The sequence below is a fragment of the Nicotiana sylvestris genome, chromosome 10 (assembly GCF_000393655.2).
Source record: "Nicotiana sylvestris chromosome 10, ASM39365v2, whole genome shotgun sequence".
Classification (NCBI taxonomy): domain Eukaryota; kingdom Viridiplantae; phylum Streptophyta; class Magnoliopsida; order Solanales; family Solanaceae; genus Nicotiana; species Nicotiana sylvestris.
In genome coordinates this window covers 79,304,747-79,323,311 of record NC_091066.1, presented here as the reverse complement: position 1 = coordinate 79,323,311, position 18,565 = coordinate 79,304,747, and the positions used below count along the sequence as shown (strand labels likewise).

The window sequence follows — 18,565 nt, the reverse complement described above, 5'->3', positions numbered from 1 at the left end:
AAACAGAAGTAGAAAATTAATAGCAGAATATTACGAAAATATACAAATTTTTACTCTAACAGGACACAATAATTTATCACAATTATCACATGTTGGGTTTGTTATTTCTCGTTTTTGTCGTATCGATGATAACAAAATCAATAGATCAATCAAGCAATGTCAACTTTAGACAGACCAGAAATCCATGTAGAGCGCAGATGGGTTAATACTTATGTTTACACCGACCCAATAATATGGTAGTATATATTTTTAGATATATTCTTATTACTAAATTAAAGTAGTAATTTAATGTATATTCTCACATTAATTTATGAATTTAAAATAATAAATTTAATATAAGCATCAGATGTACCATGGTTTTTTAATTCAATAATTGGTCACTCGTTCTATGTGAGAAGGTGTGAACCGTGAATATAAAATACGTCTCTACTGCTTGTTGTGAAGTGTGAATAATGAGTGCAAAGGACGTGTCTCATATTATAAAAATTGGGATACACGTTTTCTTCTCTTCTTCCCCAGAAAAGTGGAAATATATAAGCTGTTACCACAAGCATTTTTATTAGTACCCTGTGACACACTACATCTCTCAAAATAGCAATATATACTCATAGAGCAGGCAGGAAATTAAGGAGAAATGGGAAACTGCTGTCTAAAGCCTGCAGATAATCTTTCTACCACTATTAAGCTTTCTAACCCTCCTGCAGGTATATATGTACCATTATTTTGGTTTTGCAATTCAGCAGATTCTATCAAAACAATTCATATTTCTGCTGCCTAGTTGTTAGAAAACATATAAACTTTTAGTGATATGATAGTGTAAAAACAATTCACATCGTCGATGTATATAACTTTTCTGTGTATATTTTCAGCCCTTGATTCAAATTTTATTATGCCAGCATTCAAGAAACCCAGTACTTGTCTCATCAATAACGCCAAGGTGGTTCATGCCGAGCGAACCACGAACGGTGGCGGTGGCGGTGGCGGTGGCGGTGGTGCTGGAAAAGAGGAAGTGGCAATAAGTGGGAAAATAATAACACCCAATTTGAAAATGTACAGTTTTGTGGAATTGAAAAGCGCAACGAGAAATTTTAGACCAGATACAATATTGGGGGAAGGAGGATTTGGTAGAGTTTTCAAAGGTTGGGTTGATGACAAGACATTAGCTCCTTCCAAAGTGGGCATCGGAATTGCAGTTGCTGTTAAAAAATCTAATGCAGATAGCCTGCAAGGTCTCAAAGAATGGCAGGTAAAAATTTAAGTTATATATACCGACGGTAAAAACATGATTATATATATCGACAGTGCAAATGTTATAGTAATTGAACGCGTTTCTATGATTATGTTTGCAGGCAGAGGTAAAATTTCTGGGAAAATTTAGTCACCCAAATCTAGTAAAATTAATCGGATATTGCTGGGAAGAGAAACAATTCCTGCTTGTATATGAATACATGCAAAAAGGAAGTTTAGAAAATCACCTTTTCAGAAGTAAGAACCTCTATATATTTTTTCCTTCACATAATATTTATTGAATATTGATAATTAAAAGAATAAATATATAATCTAAAATATTGACACAAATATTATTGTTGGAATACTAGAAGAGGGTGCAGAAACACTTTCATGGGACACCAGACTTAAGATAGTAATAGGAGCAGCTCGAGGTCTAGCTTTTTTGCACACAACAGAGAAGCAAGTCATTTACCGTGATTTTAAAGCTGCCAATATTTTATTGGATGGGGTAATTTCTTTTCTCTGATTTGTTTAAAAGTTCAATGGTAACTTAGTATTAATTTACGAATTATACTGTGTAATTAACAAAGAGATTAATTGTTCCATGCATATTTACTTGGGGCAGGATTATAATGCCAAGCTTTCTGATTTTGGATTGGCTAAGTTGGGTCCTGCAAATGGCAACTCACATGTAACTACAGGAGTTGTTGGTACTTATGGCTATGCAGCTCCGGAGTACATGGCCTCTGGTAATTTTCACCCTCCTACTTCTTCTACCCCTTTGTTGTCAAATTGCCTAGTATTTACAACAATAATACTTAAGTGCATGATTCGAAGTTTCGAACCGCCCCTTCTTCATAAAAGAAAAAGAATTAGAAAATGGGGCTAAATCAACAAGCTCTGAGAAGATTGATTTTATGACTCATTACAAGTGTTGTTTAGTTAATAACCTTTTCCACAACAAATAGGCGTAACTTAATACTAGAGATCAATAAATAAACAGGAAATCTTGTAGGATCATTTACTTTAAAATGTAATTGGTGTCGGGCGAAGTGTAGCAATAGTCACTTTTAAGCCTCCTAATTAAAGTATATTCATAATTTACAACATATTTAAAGATTAGCTAATTCACTTCAGGACTAATAGCCCGTCTGGCTAAGCTACAAAAATCAGTTTATTTTGAGAAGTGCTTTTTTCAAAAGTACTTTTGGTGAGAAGCAGTTTGTGTTTGGCTAATTAGTTTGAAAAGTACTTCTGAGCAGCAATTTGTGTTTGACCAAGCTTTAAAAAACTGTTTCTAAGTATATTTTTCTCAAAAGTGCTTCTCAAAAAAGTGCTTTTGGAGAGAGCTACTTTTTTCTGCTTCTCCTCAAAAGCACTTTTTTCCTTCCAAAAGCTTGGACAAACACCTCAATTTTTTGGCCAAACAAAAGCACTTTTGGCCAAAAAGAAGCTTGGCCAAACAGGCTCTAAGTATCCTGAATTTGGAAATTCTGGACTTAGTGTCTTAAATTTTTGAGCCGCTAATTTAAAATTCAGGACTAAGTGTCCTGATTTTTTGAACTACTAATTTAAAGTTCAGGACATAAGATTCGAACTTTACGACACGATGTCCTGAAATTTGAATATTGAGGTTTAAACTCTAGGACGCCGTGTCTTGGAGTTTGAGCAAAATTGACTAATTTTTAAATACATTGTAAACTGTAAATATATTTTAAACAATAGGCTAAAAAGTGGTGTCATTTCTACCAAGATGTTTCCTTCTCTTTTCTCTTTTTCTCTTTTTCCTGGATGCTACATGACGAAGACCAATTTTAGCCCCAAATAGAAAATAATAATAGAACGTATTAATACAACCTAAGCTCAACATATCTGCGATAAATATTCAAACAGTCGTTAACCTTGTGCTACTTTATTTGGAACAGGACATTTATACGTGAAGAGTGATGTGTATGGTTTTGGTGTTGTATTGCTGGAGATCTTAACGGGCCTCCGGGTACTGGACCTGAACCGGCCCAATGGAGAACAAAATCTAGTGGACTGGGCCAAACCGTTATTACCAGACAAGAAGAAGCTAAGGAAATTAATGGACCCAAGGCTAGAGGGAGAGTACCCTACAAAGGCTGCATTTGAAATAGCACAACTAGTACTTCAATGTCTTATGCCTGATCCTAAAACTAGACCTTCCATTGAACAAGTTTTGGAGTCTTTGGAAAAAATTAACACCATCAAGAAGGAACCTAGAGAATGCAATGCCACCCATTCCCAACAACATCGGCGCCACCCACAGCGTTCGCCTCTCCACGTTAAGAAAACTGGTAGCGGTACTGTAATTGGTAGCAACGCGCACCATTCACCTATCAATCGAAGCTATTGAAGCTCAAATTAGAGCATTTAACTTTTCAAAAGAAACAGATTCAGAATGTAAGTCAAAAGATACAGAGTTGGCTGAAGCACTACTCCTTTGTAACAAACATATAAATATATATTTCTAAAGAACATCGTTATAGTAGGTTAGCATTATCTTCATTTTTCTCCTCATGATTTGCCCTTTAAGTTACTCTTGCCTTTTATTACTTGAGGGTCATGTTTGCCTTTTTATTACATGAGAGAAAACAAATAAAACAAGTTTTCCTTTGGGAAAAAATTATTGTCAAGCACTCATTGCTCAACCTCACTTCTCTATGTAAGGCAATCTTAATTAAGGAAGATCTAATGGATAGAAAAGTAATACTGAACGGAAGACAGAGTAGCAGCTCTTCTTATTAACATGTCAATAAAACTACAATACCAGTGGCATTATAGAATTGAGGGTATACTTCAAGCACCAAAATGAGCAAGTATGACATAATTTTGGCACAAAAGCTTAAAAAGTGTGAAACAAGGTAAAATAGAAAGAAGATGACCACAGTACTTGAACATACATCTGTACCTTATTCAAGTGCAACATATATTGTGTCATAGTAAACACAAGATATCAAAGTTTGGTACAAACAGAACATAAAACGAAACAGTACACTTTATAGCAAAAACACACAAACGTAATGCTTTTCTTGGTTTAGTACTCCTTCAAACTGCAACTTGAGACGTTTTCCCAGTAGTGTTTTCATCTTAGCTTCATCACATTGTAGGCTTTAAAGTGAGACGAGAAGCGACCTTCTGACCACAAGACTTGTCAGCCTGCAATGCATCCGCGCAAAAGATTAGTTTTTGTTTCCCGCTCTTAATGTAAGGATAAAGAATCATTCGAAAAGAAGAAAAACTCAAACCTGAGACAGGTATGATATCCATATACTGCGTATCTCATAAGTGACTCGTGGATCGGATAAATGCTCAACCCATTTGCTAACATATCTGTCTTGCCTGAAATAGTACAAGGATACTCAATAACCCGCAGGTTCTTGAGAGAAGGAAGAATCGGCGATATTAATGTTATAGAACAACCAAATTACCTGTCAGGTTCCCAGGATCTGTATCTTTCTCCTGCCTGCTTGAAGTTGTTCTCTTTCTCAATGACACACTAAAATACCAATAATATATACGTGAGTGAAAATTAAACTCATTTAAGAATACAACTCTGTACTGATTATGATGAACAATAAGTAAAGAGGGCCTCACCATTTCACGCCTTCCTGTCAAGACACGAGAAGGAATTGGGTACTGTTCAGCATGACGACAAGGATCGAACCTTGAGGGCAAATAATCCACCTGCAACATAAATTCAAAACATCAGAAGAGTACAAATATGAAGTTGCAATTAGCCTTGTACAATCAATGATTTTCAAAAACATTAGTATACCTCTTCATCGCGATGCATGAAGTTCATGGCACCATCGCGGTGATTATTGTGATGAGCACACTTGGGAGCATTAACAGGAAGCTGCATATAGTTTGGTCCAATACGGTGTCTCTGAGTATCAGCATACGCGAATATCCTAGTCTGGAGAAGCTTGTCCTCCGAATAGTAAAGACCAGGGACAATATGGCCAGGGTTAAACGCGAGCTGCTCGTTCTCAGCAAAGAAGTTATCGATATTCCTGTTAAGTACCAATCGTCCAACTGGCATCAATGGCAAGATATCCTCAGGCCAGGTCTTGGTTACATCAAGAGGATCAAAGTCGAATTTGTCTACATCCTCAGTGTCCATAATTTGGATAAAAAGTTTCCACTCGGGATAGTTTCCAGCAGCAATCGAATCGTAGAGATCCTTGGTGGCGTGGCTATGATTTGTACCTCCGACCCTAATAGCTTCTTCCTCCGACATGCACTTGACACCACAAGTTGGTTTCCAGTGAAACTTCACATAATGTGCTTTCCCAGCCTTGTTGATTAATTGATAGGCGTGAACACCATAACCTTCCATGTGTCTGTAATCTGTCGGGAGACAAACATCATCGAAAAACCAGGCAAAAGTATGCAAACTCTCCGGAAGGAAAGAGAAGAAATCAAGGATCCTCCAGTATTCCTGAATGTGTGACTTTGGATTTGGTTTCAGTGCACGAATCGTGTCAGGGAACGATTTTGCATCACGATTAAAGAAGACGGGGACGTTGTTTCCAACCAGATCAAAGTTACCCTGATTCATAAAAACAAGTAAGATATATACACAAGTAAATTAAGAAAATACAATTGAACAAATACATTCCAAGAAAGCAGTAAGTTCATGTGATGAGGCAAATTACCTCTCTGGTGTAAAATTTGACAGCAAAACCACGAATGTCCCTAAGGGACTCGGGGCTTCCACGCTCATGGACGACAGTAGAGAAACGGCAAATAACAGGTGTTTGAACCCCAGGCGCTCGGAGAAAATCAGCACAGGTAAGATGAGAAATATCATGAGTGACTTCAAAGAAACCTTTTGCACTGGCACCTCTAGCATGAACAACACGCTCAGGTATCCGCTCACGATCAAAAGTCGCGAGCTTCTCTATTAAGTGATAATCCTCAAGAAGAACAGGCCCTGCCAAAAATATATAAGAAATTTACAAATTCAGCCAACATGTTCAAGTTTAGCTGCAAAATATATAGATCTAAGAGCATTAGGGTATCTACTAGTATTTTCAAAATCTTACTAGAATCACTTTAGAACATCAAGATAACGGATCCTATTTTGTGTTGATCTCATAAAAACATAAATTTTTAAAACAGGATTTCTCTTGAATGGAAAATATGAAGTATTAACTTAAACTTTATTCAGGGCTGAAACATAAGATTATTTAAGAATATTAGAGTGTGAAAAGATATGATCTATTACTTTCCATCATGTATTATTGCCTAATTCTATCATTTTTCATCTATAAAACAACTAAGTTTTCCCATAATTCTCTTACATTTTCTATGTTGACCATTATTATGGAGTATCAAATTAAACAAACCATGTCTTAAGACAAAAATTTCCATGAGTTTAACCCGTAAAAAGCAACCATCGCATGTAAAAGACATGTTGATGTATTAAAAGTAGAGGTATTTCTAACAAGATATAGTTTTATCTTGTGAATATTATATTGATGAACACATGGAAACAGTAGTACTATAAAGCAACTCATATATCGCTTGTTCTAAAATCAGATCTATACAGTACTTTATTTGGATCATTAAAAAGTTGCATTTCACACTTTAAGTAGAAACCTTAATTAACAGGAATATATAGTTTAGAAAAGAAAAAAAATGATTAAAAAGATAAATGCCTCTAGGTCCAACAGTCAAGGAAGAAACGTTGTTGTAGACAGGACCACCAGCATTTGTTGTCAAGAAAGGGGAATCATATGCGCTTGATGGTCGAAACTGCATCATAATTAATTAATTTCCAATCAAATCCAACATAAACTATAATAAAAACAATATCCATAGAAATAAATTACTATCCCACTAGTTAGAATGATCGGCTATATATAAGTCCGATGTAAGCAATTATATAAGTTGACTATAGTTTATATTATGAAGCATTAATATAGCATATATATTTGGTTTCTGCTCACTGAAATATAATTTACTTGCTGTAAAGGAAGTGGAGAAATCAGCGCAGCTCAGACCCAATTCCATCGATCTGTTCCAAGTTATTTATCGACATAGACAAAGATTCAAAAGCCTAGACCCGTCATGGCCTTGTCTATGGCGTTTCTAGTGGCGCTTTCAAGATTTAGAGGCGGACTCAGAATTTTAATATGACGTGCAACCATTATTTTGCTCACTTAGTGTCCCTAAATGCTTTGTGTTTATAAGATTTCTGGCGAAGTTTACGTGACCTTTCAATACTACACATAGATCCGCTTCTGCCTTTGTACACAAGTATAATTTTGGACGCCGCCTTTTCTCAGCCCAAAGAAGGGTATTTTACGTTTTGTCTTCAACTGGAAAGATCGGCGGCGAAGTGAGCCGATCAAATGTCGGAGGCTTTCCGACAGCTACAGACAGTTTATTTAATTAGTTGCTTTTTTTTCTCTCTTTAGGGCTGATTTAGCCATGAGCACGTGAGGGCGTGAGAATACGTGACAATTTTACATGAAAAGTTAATTTATCAAAATGTGTCGGTGATGTTTGTCTTAGAAATTTCTTTTGAAGAAATTTGAGGATTTGTTTTTCTTTAAAAAATCCTATTTTCACATATAAGATACGCATAAATTTTTTACAAAATGAAAAATTAGAATATGTATATTTTTCGCAGTCTTTGTCCAAAATACTATTTTAAATGGCTTTTTCCAAAGTTGTTCGAATGAGTAATTAGAGGGTGTCTGGCGCGTGACTTCACTCAGCAGGCACTGATGTTATTATTTGCAAGTTAAAGTTTGGAAATCAGTAGATTTTTCCATATTGAACTTAATTATGTATTTGAAATATATGAGTATTTAATTATGCATTACAAAACTTCAACAAAGATAAGAGACACCTTAATCAGGTGTTTAAACTACAAAATGGAAAAGCTTTTAATTACCAAAGATTTATGTATCCAAATGATAATACCAATTAATCAAATAACACAAGAACTAAGAAAACAAAGGATCAATAAAAGGTGTTAAATAAAGCAAGATCAAATTGCTTTGTATTCAAAATATTGATATACCTTAGAGAGATCCATACTGATCGAAATTAAACGAGAGGAGAGAGAGGAGCAGAGATCGATATAAATCTTTTGGTTGGAGTGTGGTGAGAGGGAGAAACAGCAACTTATTTATAAGCTGTGGAGGGCATTTAGGTAAAATGTTGATACACGTAAAGACCTCATCATGTAAATATATTTTTGGTATATGTTCATTCAAACGAAATTATATTTCTCAATAATTGATGATACTGTTCAAATGGATAAGATTTTGTACAAATAATAGTTGTCAGCTAATAATAAAACTACAGCACACTAATATATAGCATTTTACATTCTATTTCCTGATTAAAAAAAGATAGATAGTATGTGCAGGGTGGACCTAGTTTATAAGTTACATGTTCATCGTTTATGTTCATGTGAATTCAAGAATTTTTGCTCAGATGATATATGTATTAAGAAATCTACTAAATTTTTATAAATGTTTGATTGTAAACCCATTTATAATTATATACTAACCTGATGTCACTAAGAAAATCTAAAAACTTTAATTCTGAATTCGTACGTGAACTAGACGAATACCCAAAAAAAAAAGAAAAAAAAAAAGAAAGAAAGAAGAAACTTAGTCAATTTTGGCGACCAGAATCATTATCTAGTTGACTATTAATGTGTTTAGCTACTATTTTGATGATGGTAATTTCTTTAGGAGCTTCTAGCTAGCTAGGTTAAAACCTTATACTCTTGTCACATTGTACACTTCTACGGTTCTACATATTCATTTCTTTTGTAATGTACTGTGTATATATGTATTCTTCTAGAATATGTAGTGTATTTTAATTGAGAATGAAGAGAATCTGATTGGAAAATATTGGATAAAATTTAATTTTTATTGGAGACTTAGAGCCTGTTTGGCTTAGCTGATTGAAATTAGTTGATAAGTATTAAGTGTTGAAAAGTAATTTTATGTGCTAAAGGTTATTTTATAAATAAGTTGTAACGTGTTTAGATATACGTGTTGAAACTTATAAAAGAAGTTAAAATATTTGGTAAAAAACGTTGATAAGCACTTTTATGTTAAAATGATAGAGTTGTGTTTGTACTAATAAGAAGCTAATTATTGCAAGATTTTAAATTCCAAAATTGATTTAAATACACACTATTTTGTGTGTCAATTTAGTTTTAATTCTAAATTGATTGGACCAGAATGTTTTCAACAAGTATAAATTAATTTGAGATAAATGTATATGTAATAATTAATATTTGATTAAGGTTGTACGTAAAAAAAAAGCTTAGAGAGTGTAAAAAGAATTCGTATAGAAAAACAACACATTTCTCTATTATTTGTGAGAATCCATAAGCACTTTTGGTGTTTGTCAAATGCGTAAAAAAAGCTAAAAAGTATTTATAAATTAATTTGACCAACTTACAAATTTAGCTAAATGCCGTCACATATTGTTCATTTTCTGTTACCTTTTAACACCGATTTGTAGATGTATTTAAAATGTCACTCTGCCAATTCTTGTTCGGATACTTATTGAAATTTTTTAGAAAATGTTTAAATGGAAAATAAAAATGCGTACGAGAAAAATTATTTTTGAAATATATTTTCATATTTTAATTGCTGTCACTTTCTTCTAGAGAAGTAAACATACTCGAGTTTTACGACTTTAACTCGAATTCAAAATTTCTCTTGTTATTCCTTTCCGAATGAGAATAAATCTCTATAGCATTTTGTAAAATTCAGTTGTTCAGCCAGAGAAAATTTGACGTACAACAGCACAAACTCAAATTAATCGAATCAATAATTAGTTTACATATTGAATTGGTTACTAAAAGGAATAAAAAAAAAATCGATTTACGGTTGGCTGTTTTAAAAATTCATTGTAGTTTCATATTGGGCTTCAAGGACATTATTTATCCAACAAAAAAGGAATTTTATGGGTATTTTTAAGGAATCTTTGAACTTTTTAGTATCCGTAAATAAGTCATAATATAGAGGTATTTAGTGTAGTTAATTCTTTTTTTTTTTTAATTATCAATAATTGAAGCGTCCATAACATAGGAGTAGGACTAATAATGGGAAAGAAACCCACCGAGAACCTTATCCTTGTGTCGGAGAAAATATTTGAATGTGTTATAAAATAATAAAAAAAGAATTAACTCAAACCCTATCATTTAAACTAAAAATTAGCCCGTGAATATATAATATATATACATAATTTATGTATTATATGTGTATAACTATATATAATCAGTATATAATTATGTATAATCAATGTATAATCTATGTATATGGCCAACTATTTGTGTAAAATTCCCTTTATTCGGATTGCCCTTTCTTGTTTTAAGTCTTTAGAATTAAATTGAAATTTCACTGATTCAAATTACCAAAAGGGCGTCCCAAACCCACTACTTTTCGACTTTATTTGGCAGTACTGTTTAGCTCTTCCCAATACTATCATTAGGGGTTGTTTGATTTGAGGGATAAAATGATTTTTTACGGTATAAATTTTAGAATTAAGCTCCTTTTGGGTTTGATGGAGGGTATTAGCTAAAACAGGATATAATCTCGATTTTAATCCCATAGTTACGAGATATTCTGATTTTGAACTAACGAGATGAGATGAATGGTCTCATATTTTTTACCTTGTGAAAGAGGTTTGGGTTTAAGGTCATTTGTCTTCTCTGCTTTATCCTTGGACATAATTATTAGAACTAAAAGAAAAGAGAGACAAAAAGAAAAAGTTTTTTTTTTCCCTTAACCAAAAAAATAAAATGTTATAGCTTTATTTTGCAAATTTTTTAAACTTGACTACTTGTAGAAAGTCAGAAATCTTAACAAATTAAGGAATTAGATAATGCAAGATTGTTAATTAGCTAGGTTTTAATCATGACCTAAAACAAGTTTTGAATCCCATTACCATTGTATTTAAAGCTTATTCTATATCAAAGGGTTCAAAAACTTAATCATATATATAAATAAATAATTTACTATATTTATACAATAGTATAATTTTTTAACGAATAAAATCTGATCCCTCCGAGAGGCGAGTATTTGATTCAAAAGATGTTAGACTCTTTTTGGACAAATCAATCAAAGATGAAGGGGTAAATCGTAGTCAAACTTAATTGATTCCAGACCAAGAGATTTCATAATAATAAATCTGTAGGGGATGGCGAAAATATCGAGAATCCCATTAAGATTCAATATTGCCTTCTTCATCAGTCCCTGAGGAAAGAATATTACAATTGCTTTTTTTGTACAAGATACAAGAATGGAGTTGTATTCTTATTTTTCTTCTGTGGGAAAAAATGGAGAAGCCCCCCCCCCCCCCCCCCCACTTGAAAGCCTTCCTGGGTTCTCTCTCTATATATATATATAATTGAAATCCCTTCACCCTCAGCGTGACTTAACACGCTCGGGCCAGCGGTGCGTTCTAGTCGTGATTCCAGGCGTTGCTCTTTTCGATTTGTTGGATATTGTGAAGGAGAAATGAAGTGAACACTATTGACTTTCATTACCCGATTGCTAAAATGGGGGTTGTGGGCAGCCTAGTCGGGGTGGTCAGATTTTGACCAATACAATTAATCCCTCCGTCTGTCGGGCCGTCCTTTGTCGGGCTCGACGGACGGATCATGTTTGCAGCGTAGTCGAGAGGAATCTGACCTCAACTTTCTGTTCCTTAGTCGCATTTTGTGGACTTTTTGGCGGAGTGGAGGTGTTGTTTCGATACTCGTGGACCATTGCGATGGTTTTGGAATCGAAACGCTGGTTGGCAATGAAGCGTTAGTTCGTGGATGCCACCATTATGACACACGTTCCTGGAAAACTGAAACATATCGTGTCCTTTCAGATTCAAATGGTGACTCTTGGGTTTAGTACTCGGGGAATTTATGTCTCTTATAAATATGGGAACTTGTCATTTGAGTAATTCACTTCATCATTCGTTTGAAAAAGTTCTTTAGATATCGTTTTTTCTGATACCCTGAATTCTTGCTTATCTTCTTGCTCACTGCAACCTTTAATCCTTTCTTCGTATCACTTCTTTCAGAGAGTTTTCTGCTAAAAATGGACAGTGATTCTTCTCGTGATAATCTTTCTGCCGTTGATCCAGTAACAGAGAGCTCTGTTCAGGCCACCGGAGAAGTGGATGCGGTAGAGGATGAGGAGATTCCCTCGGTAGATTAAATCCTACCTCGCTTAGGGAGGGACGCGACTGACTTCAGTTTCGGCGGTGGAGCAGAGCCGGAACACGTCGCTTCTGTTGTGAGGGAAAGGGGAATTGTAGAGTTGAGGAAACGGTGGGGAATCCCCAGCTTCGTCGAGATTCAGCCGACGGAGGAGGACAACAGAATTCACTTCGACCGCCCCGGATATTGTGTGTTCTACGCCTACCCTTTCATTGTAGGGTACTCACTTCCTCTCCCCATGTTGGTGGTAGATTTCTGCCGCTACTACGAGGTGTGCCCTGCTCAGCTTTCTCCTTATTTGTACAAGTTGTTTCTCATGCTGCTCAACTATGCGTAACTTGCCGGTCATGAGGTCACTTTGGGCCATATGCTTAGCATTTTTGCTCCACAAGTGATTCGAGGTACGATGATTCATGCGCATTGTAGACACGTGATTTTTGACCCTCCCCGAGAATTTTCACATTTTTAGCGTGAATATTTTAATTTAGGTCCAATATAGATATTTGGACTATTTTACTTTATTTCGTCGCAAAAGAGAAAATTACAAAAAATATATATATAAATTTTAGTTTATGTATTTCTCATAAACTTGAAAAAATACAAAAAATTGTACCTTACTTTTGTACTTTATATAATTTCGAAAATTACAAAAAAATATAGTTCTATTAATGTTTTGTAGTCATTTCAATTTTGAAAAAATATAAAAAATATTACTTTATATTTTATTTTATTTTTATATAAAAACGAAAATTACAAAAAAAAATAGTTTTATTAATATTTTGTAGTTATTTTAATCTCGAAAAAATATCAAAAAATAATAATATAGTTTTGTTTTAAATAATTAGTCTTATTTTAGTAGCTATTTTGCTTACATAATCAGTTGAGCAACGTCGTGTTCTTATTCTCGGATCCGGGCAAAAGAATAATATTCGGGTTCAAACTACCCGGTTTTAGGCCTAATTTTCGGACCTAGCCCATGATAATCCGAGTCCACCACACAAGGAGGACAAGCGTGGGGAACACGGACGGAACACCATACACGGGGAACCCCACCGCGCATGGGGGACACAAACCTTGAACCCCACCACGCGTGGGGTCCATTTTCCTTGGCAAGGGTACTAAATACACGGACAAAGGGATTGGGAAAGGAGGAATTTTTTTGAAAAAATTTGGAAAGTGCACTGTTGATGTTCTTCTTCCTAAAGAAGAAGAACAAAAAACCCTAGCAAAAACCTTCAGCTCCCTCACCTTCCCCGACGCCGGAAACCGACCCCAAATCACCTTCCCCATCACCCTCCCATCGTGAAACCACCATCAACACCCCAACCACTCGTCAAGCAGCAGCTCTTGCTGCTGCATCGTCCAAACACCACCACCCAAACACCTATCCAAACTACCAGCCCAGCTCCATCACACCCGTCGCAACCCAAAAACCAGTCGTGATGCCACCCCCTCACGTCCGAACGACCATCGCCTTCTTCCTTCATTAAATCCGACGAGCACTGCTGCTTCGCCTTCGTCGTCACTGCCCCCAGCTTCACTCCCTCATCGTCAAACAACCTACCCCCCCAGCCAACAAGCTCTACTGCCCGTCAACCCTACTGCTGTCACCATTGTTGCGCCGTTCGAGCAGCAGCCATTGCTGCTGTTGTTCGTGTTCATCACACCCATCGACCACTCTCCGAACAACCACCCCTTCTCCTCCAATCTCCATCGCAACCAGGCGATTATCCAGTCGTCATTCGCGTGCCCAGTGACCGCTGTTTCTTCGCTATCGTCGCGCAGTCCGTCTGAGGTCGTCGTTGGGTTGTGCTCGTGGCTTCCGGTCGGATATCGTTGAGCTTGACATCGAGGTTCCGTCGTTGGAGTGGTTTCCGACAGTTGTCGGTCCAGTTGGTTGCCGTTCATGTTATGAGTTCCGTCGAGGTTGTTGCTGTCCATTTTTTGCGAGTTCGAGATGTTGAAGCTCGACGTTGCTATTAAACGTGAGTATTCATGCTACTTTTTGTTGGCTCGGAGTGTTCTTTGCTTGCACGTTTTGTCTAGGTAAATCTGAGTAGTAGTAATATATTTGTCGTATCTTAAAATTTATATTGTCATGTTAGTTTATCACTGATTGTTAATGTTTTGTTCTGTTGTTAATGTTTATATTCTTGTTTAGCACTGATTGTTAGTTGCTTTGCCATTTGTTGTTAGGTTGTGAGATTATTAGCTTGTGAGATTATTAGCTTGTACTTCATTAAATTAGATTAAGAAGAAAAAGAGTGATAGTTTATAAATAGCGTCAAATTAGTGATTTGTGGCAATATTGTTGTTTGTATGTAATTAGAATAAAGGAACCGGGGGTGCATCTCATGTGACCCGGCTCCAATTTGGAACAAAGTTAAATAGAACGTGTCGTAAACCACTAGTGCGTTACGTATAGCATGGCTTGCAATATATTTTAATAACTTTGAATTAACTCTTTAAATAGATAAAGTAAAAATGTAGTAACTTTAAGTTTACCCTTTTTTTAAAAAAAATAATAATAATAAAAATGAGACGAGCCTCGCCAAATGAAAACGCACAGATTGCGGGGCCCTCACAAAATATATGTATTAAATACTTAGATTCCGGGACGGGCCGATTAGCAAATTTCATGGCCCTACCCAAAATAATAATGCGCTAGTTGCTTTAGGCGCGCCTTTAATAATTTATTCTCCCTAACTCGGGTGCACATTTACGTGACCCAAATCCAAATCTCAGCGGAGTTGAAATGTGTCTCTAAATCGCGGTTACATTGATTGTAACGTGGTTCGAGATGCATGTCCACGACGTTGCAAATTCCTTTTAAAAAATAAGAATGAGATGAGCCTCGCCGAATAAAAATACAAATTGCGGGGCCCTCAGTAAATACTTGTTTTAAATTACTTAGAATTCAGGAGGGCCGTTTAGCGAATTTCACGGCCTTCCCAAAATAATAACACGATAGTCTCTTTAGGTGCGTGTTTAATAATCTACTTTCTTAAACTTGGGTGTGCATTTCATGCGACCCAAATCCAAATCCCAAAACATCAAATAAAATATGTTCCGGATTGTGGGTGCATTTCATGTGACGCAGTCCAAAGACATGTTTTAAGCGATGTTCACATTCTTGATAATAATAATTATGAAAGCGGTAAAAAGTTAAAATTTGCACGTAAGTTCATATTTGTATAAAATCAGATAATCAAGCCGAATATAACAGTTGAGCGACCGTGCTAGAACCACGGAACTCGGGAATGCCTAACACCTTCTCCCGGGTTAACAGAATTCCTTATCCGGATTTCTGGTACGCAGACTGTAATATGGAGTCATTCTTTTCCTCGATTCGGGATTAAAATTGGTGACTTGGGACACCCTAAATCTCCCAAGTGGCGACTCTGAATAAATAAACCAATCCCGTTTCGATTGTCCTTTAATTGGAAAAAACTCCCTTGTACCCCCACGGGTGCGGAAAAAGGAGGTGTGACACGCATCCTCGGTGATCAAAGGGTCTAGTGGTGACGATGGACAATAGATCCAATCGTTGTTTCCATGAAAATTACTTTTATGTGCGGACCGAGCATATTGTGGCGGACCCGACGGGATTCCCCGAGAGATGGAACTTTTCCCGTAAGTTTGAGTCTTTAATTAATGAAATGTTCGACCATTTTCCGTGGATGCTAAACTGCTTTGTTTTTCTACAGCTGAGAGATTTCCCCCGCTGCCTATTGAAGGGATTCGCGAATGGGTGGAGGCCATTCTTCCCCACACAATGGGAGTTCGTACCTGGTCGACTTTCCATGAGAGGTTTGGATACAAGCCTCTTACAGGTGAGATAACGTCCTTATCTACTGTCCCCCCCCATTTTTTGTTGTTTAGCCTCTTATGTATCGTTCGTTGTTGTTAGGGAGGGTGCAGAGAGCAAGGTCCCCTCAGCTAGCCTTTCGCCAGCGGCCGCATCCTCTTGTCTTGTTGCTATACCTGTTGCACGCCCTTCGTCGAGGGCTACTTCTGTTGAATTTGCGGCCTTGGATACTCCAGCGAGGGCCGCTTCTCAGGACGAGGTTGCCGTCCGTCCTATGAATGAGTCACCATCGATTGGGGAGGAGGAAGGGCCATTGAAGAGACGGAGAGTAGAGTTTGAGATGGCGCCTCCGACAGTGATTCACCTGGATGATTCTCCCCCGACGGGTTCAGGAGAAGATGTTGTTGTAGCGTCTCCCATAGAGGCGGAGCGGATTGTTGAAATTGGCGCCGACGGTCAGCGCTTGGAAACTCCGTCTGATGTCGTGGCTTAGCCAGAAGTCCCTGTTGTTACTGATGATCAACGCCTTGTCGTGGTAGAGAAACAGACCTCTGGCGCCGTTGTTGTGATTTCAGGCGTGCCCTCCTCTTCTGCAGTGGACCGTGCTCCTCCTTCGGCAACGGAAAGGGGAAAAGGCGTGATGGTTGACGATTATGAGTCCGAGTCAGACCTGGATCCTAATGATGTCAGGATGTTTGAGGAGGGCCTTACTCATTCGGTGGTTCATGCGGGGGGCTCGACTCGTATTCTTCAGATCCCTTTCGGCGTTAACCTCTTGGCAGAGCGGGAGGATTTGGTGCCACAATTCAGCCTTTTATGTTCAGAAGCTGAGAATGAGTCCCTTCAGGATATCCCCAATGCTGAGTTGAGGGATGAGGTAGCCGTCATGGGCTTGAGGGTGCATTGCATTTTGTTTTAGCTTTAGGCCTTTTCCCCTATTTGAAAGTATTAGTTTAACCCCGTCCTTATGATTCTCAAACATACATGGTAGAGGTAGAAAGTATTCACAGGGCCAACGTCCGGGCAAGGATTTTCTTGAAGATGCTGGAGAAGTACCATCACTATCGCGACAGATGTCGCGAGATGCATGAGCGGCTGAGGACGAATCCCCGTAATCGGGCTCTTGGTGAGGAGTTGGAAAAAAGGACCAGGAATTGATGCAAACGATCCGTAGTAAGAGAGAACTCAAGGAGCTCGAGTTGGGCAAGGGGATCGCGGTGAAGTGTGAGCATTTGCAGGGTAGGTTGAGGTCAATGCAGTCAGAGATGGACCAGAACTTGGTCAAAATTGAGGCGATGAGTACAGAGTGGATGAGAAAATTGACCGCGATGGCGAGCAAAGTCGCTGGTTTGGAGAACATTGAGAGAGCTTGGTCTGAGGCTTTGGCGAGGGCAGCGGCCTTGGAGGACACCATCCGCGTACTCCAATCTAAACAGGAGTCGGAGAGAGCGACAGCTACCCTTAGGGAGGTGAGGCTCGAGGAACGCATTGGAATGATTGATCAGGAGGTGTCGATTTTGGGAGATCGAGTCGCGGTCTTGGAGGCGGAAAATGCACGACTATAGGCCCAGGTTGCGTCGTCCTCTGTTGCCATTCCTCTCCAAGTGCATGAGCTCTGGGTTTATGCTGAAGCCCAGTGGGACATCTATTAGAGTTTGTAGGAGGCGGGAACCATGGCCGAGGCTGCTTACGAGGAAGCGCTAGCGAAGGCTCGCGAGGCTCACATCAACTGTGGATACGATGTGGCGACACCCGAAGTCAATGAGGGTGCGGATGATAATAATGATGAGCCTCGTGGAGTTGGTGACGATAGTGGCGGTGATGACGCCGAATAAAGAGTGTTGTCCTTTGTTTTTATTTTTATTTTATTTGTTGATTGTCGTCTGTTCATTCCGTTTTCTTTTTCTCTTCTTCATTCCCTTTATTTTATTGGTTGGCCCGGACCATGTATAAGCGGCGATAGTCCGCACTATGACATTGCATAAATAAAAGTTTCCTTCTTCTCTATTTGCCTTGTACTTCACTTTTTATTCTAACTGTGCATGGCCTCGGAGCGAGACAAAGGCTCGCCCGACGAGTCCCGATTTTTCTTTTCTTCCGGTGGTGGTCAAACTCTTTTCCTTTTTGGCGAAGGCCCTTGGCCTTAAAGGGAGTTATTTTGAACTTATCGAAATAACAACCCGTCAACGTTCGAGCGAGGTCGAAACCCTTCTTTCGTTTGATGGCGAAGGCCTTTGGCCTTAAAAGGTGTTATTTCAAACTTATCGAAACAACAGCCTGTCAACATTCGAGCGAGGTCG

The 18,565-nt window shown here is 37.7% G+C and overlaps 2 protein-coding genes across 4 annotated transcripts; one reads left to right on the top strand and one right to left on the bottom strand.

Annotated features, from left to right (window-relative positions):
• The first annotated feature begins 445 nt into the window (after positions 1 to 445).
• On the top strand, positions 446 to 3,756 carry LOC104239444 (probable serine/threonine-protein kinase PIX13). Of its 3 annotated transcripts, none has more exons than XM_009794073.2 (6): positions 446 to 704; positions 897 to 1,246; positions 1,350 to 1,485; positions 1,599 to 1,738; positions 1,856 to 1,979; positions 3,156 to 3,756. In XM_009794073.2, the coding sequence occupies exons 1-6, from the start codon at positions 635 to 637 to the stop codon at positions 3,605 to 3,607; spliced, it is 1,272 nt and encodes a 423-aa protein (XP_009792375.1). In that variant the 5' UTR covers positions 446 to 634; the 3' UTR covers positions 3,608 to 3,756. The 3 variants fall into 3 exon arrangements, with proteins under 3 accessions (XP_009792375.1, XP_009792374.1, XP_009792373.1); XM_009794072.2 differs by having other exon boundaries at positions 533 to 704; positions 870 to 1,246; positions 1,602 to 1,738; XM_009794071.2 differs by having other exon boundaries at positions 533 to 704; positions 870 to 1,246.
• Positions 3,757 to 3,964: 208 nt separating this feature from the next.
• Positions 3,965 to 8,423, bottom strand: LOC104239443 (catalase isozyme 1). Its single transcript, XM_009794070.2, has 8 exons — positions 8,291 to 8,423; positions 6,918 to 7,014; positions 5,913 to 6,190; positions 5,030 to 5,806; positions 4,849 to 4,938; positions 4,683 to 4,750; positions 4,500 to 4,593; positions 3,965 to 4,410 (listed from the first exon to the last, which is right to left on the bottom strand). The coding sequence occupies exons 1-8, from the start codon at positions 8,303 to 8,305 to the stop codon at positions 4,351 to 4,353; spliced, it is 1,479 nt and encodes a 492-aa protein (XP_009792372.1). The 5' UTR covers positions 8,306 to 8,423; the 3' UTR covers positions 3,965 to 4,350.
• Between the last annotated feature and the right edge of the window lie 10,142 nt (positions 8,424 to 18,565).

Excerpts from the sequence above, each read along its gene's own strand:
- LOC104239444 (XM_009794071.2), top strand. The coding sequence starts at position 635 with ATGGGAAACTGCTGTCTAAAGCCTGCAGATAATCTTTCTACCACTATT. Across the intron at positions 705-869 it reads GCTTTCTAACCCTCCTGCAG|CCCTTGATTCAAATTTTATT; the intron begins GTATATATGTAC and ends GTATATTTTCAG. Across the intron at positions 1,980-3,155 it reads TCCGGAGTACATGGCCTCTG|GACATTTATACGTGAAGAGT; the intron begins GTAATTTTCACC and ends TATTTGGAACAG.
- LOC104239443 (XM_009794070.2), bottom strand. Across the intron at positions 5,807-5,912 it reads TCAAATTTTACACCAGAGAG|GGTAACTTTGATCTGGTTGG; the intron begins GTAATTTGCCTC and ends TTTATGAATCAG. Across the intron at positions 4,939-5,029 it reads TCATGCATCGCGATGAAGAG|GTGGATTATTTGCCCTCAAG; the intron begins GTATACTAATGT and ends TTTATGTTGCAG.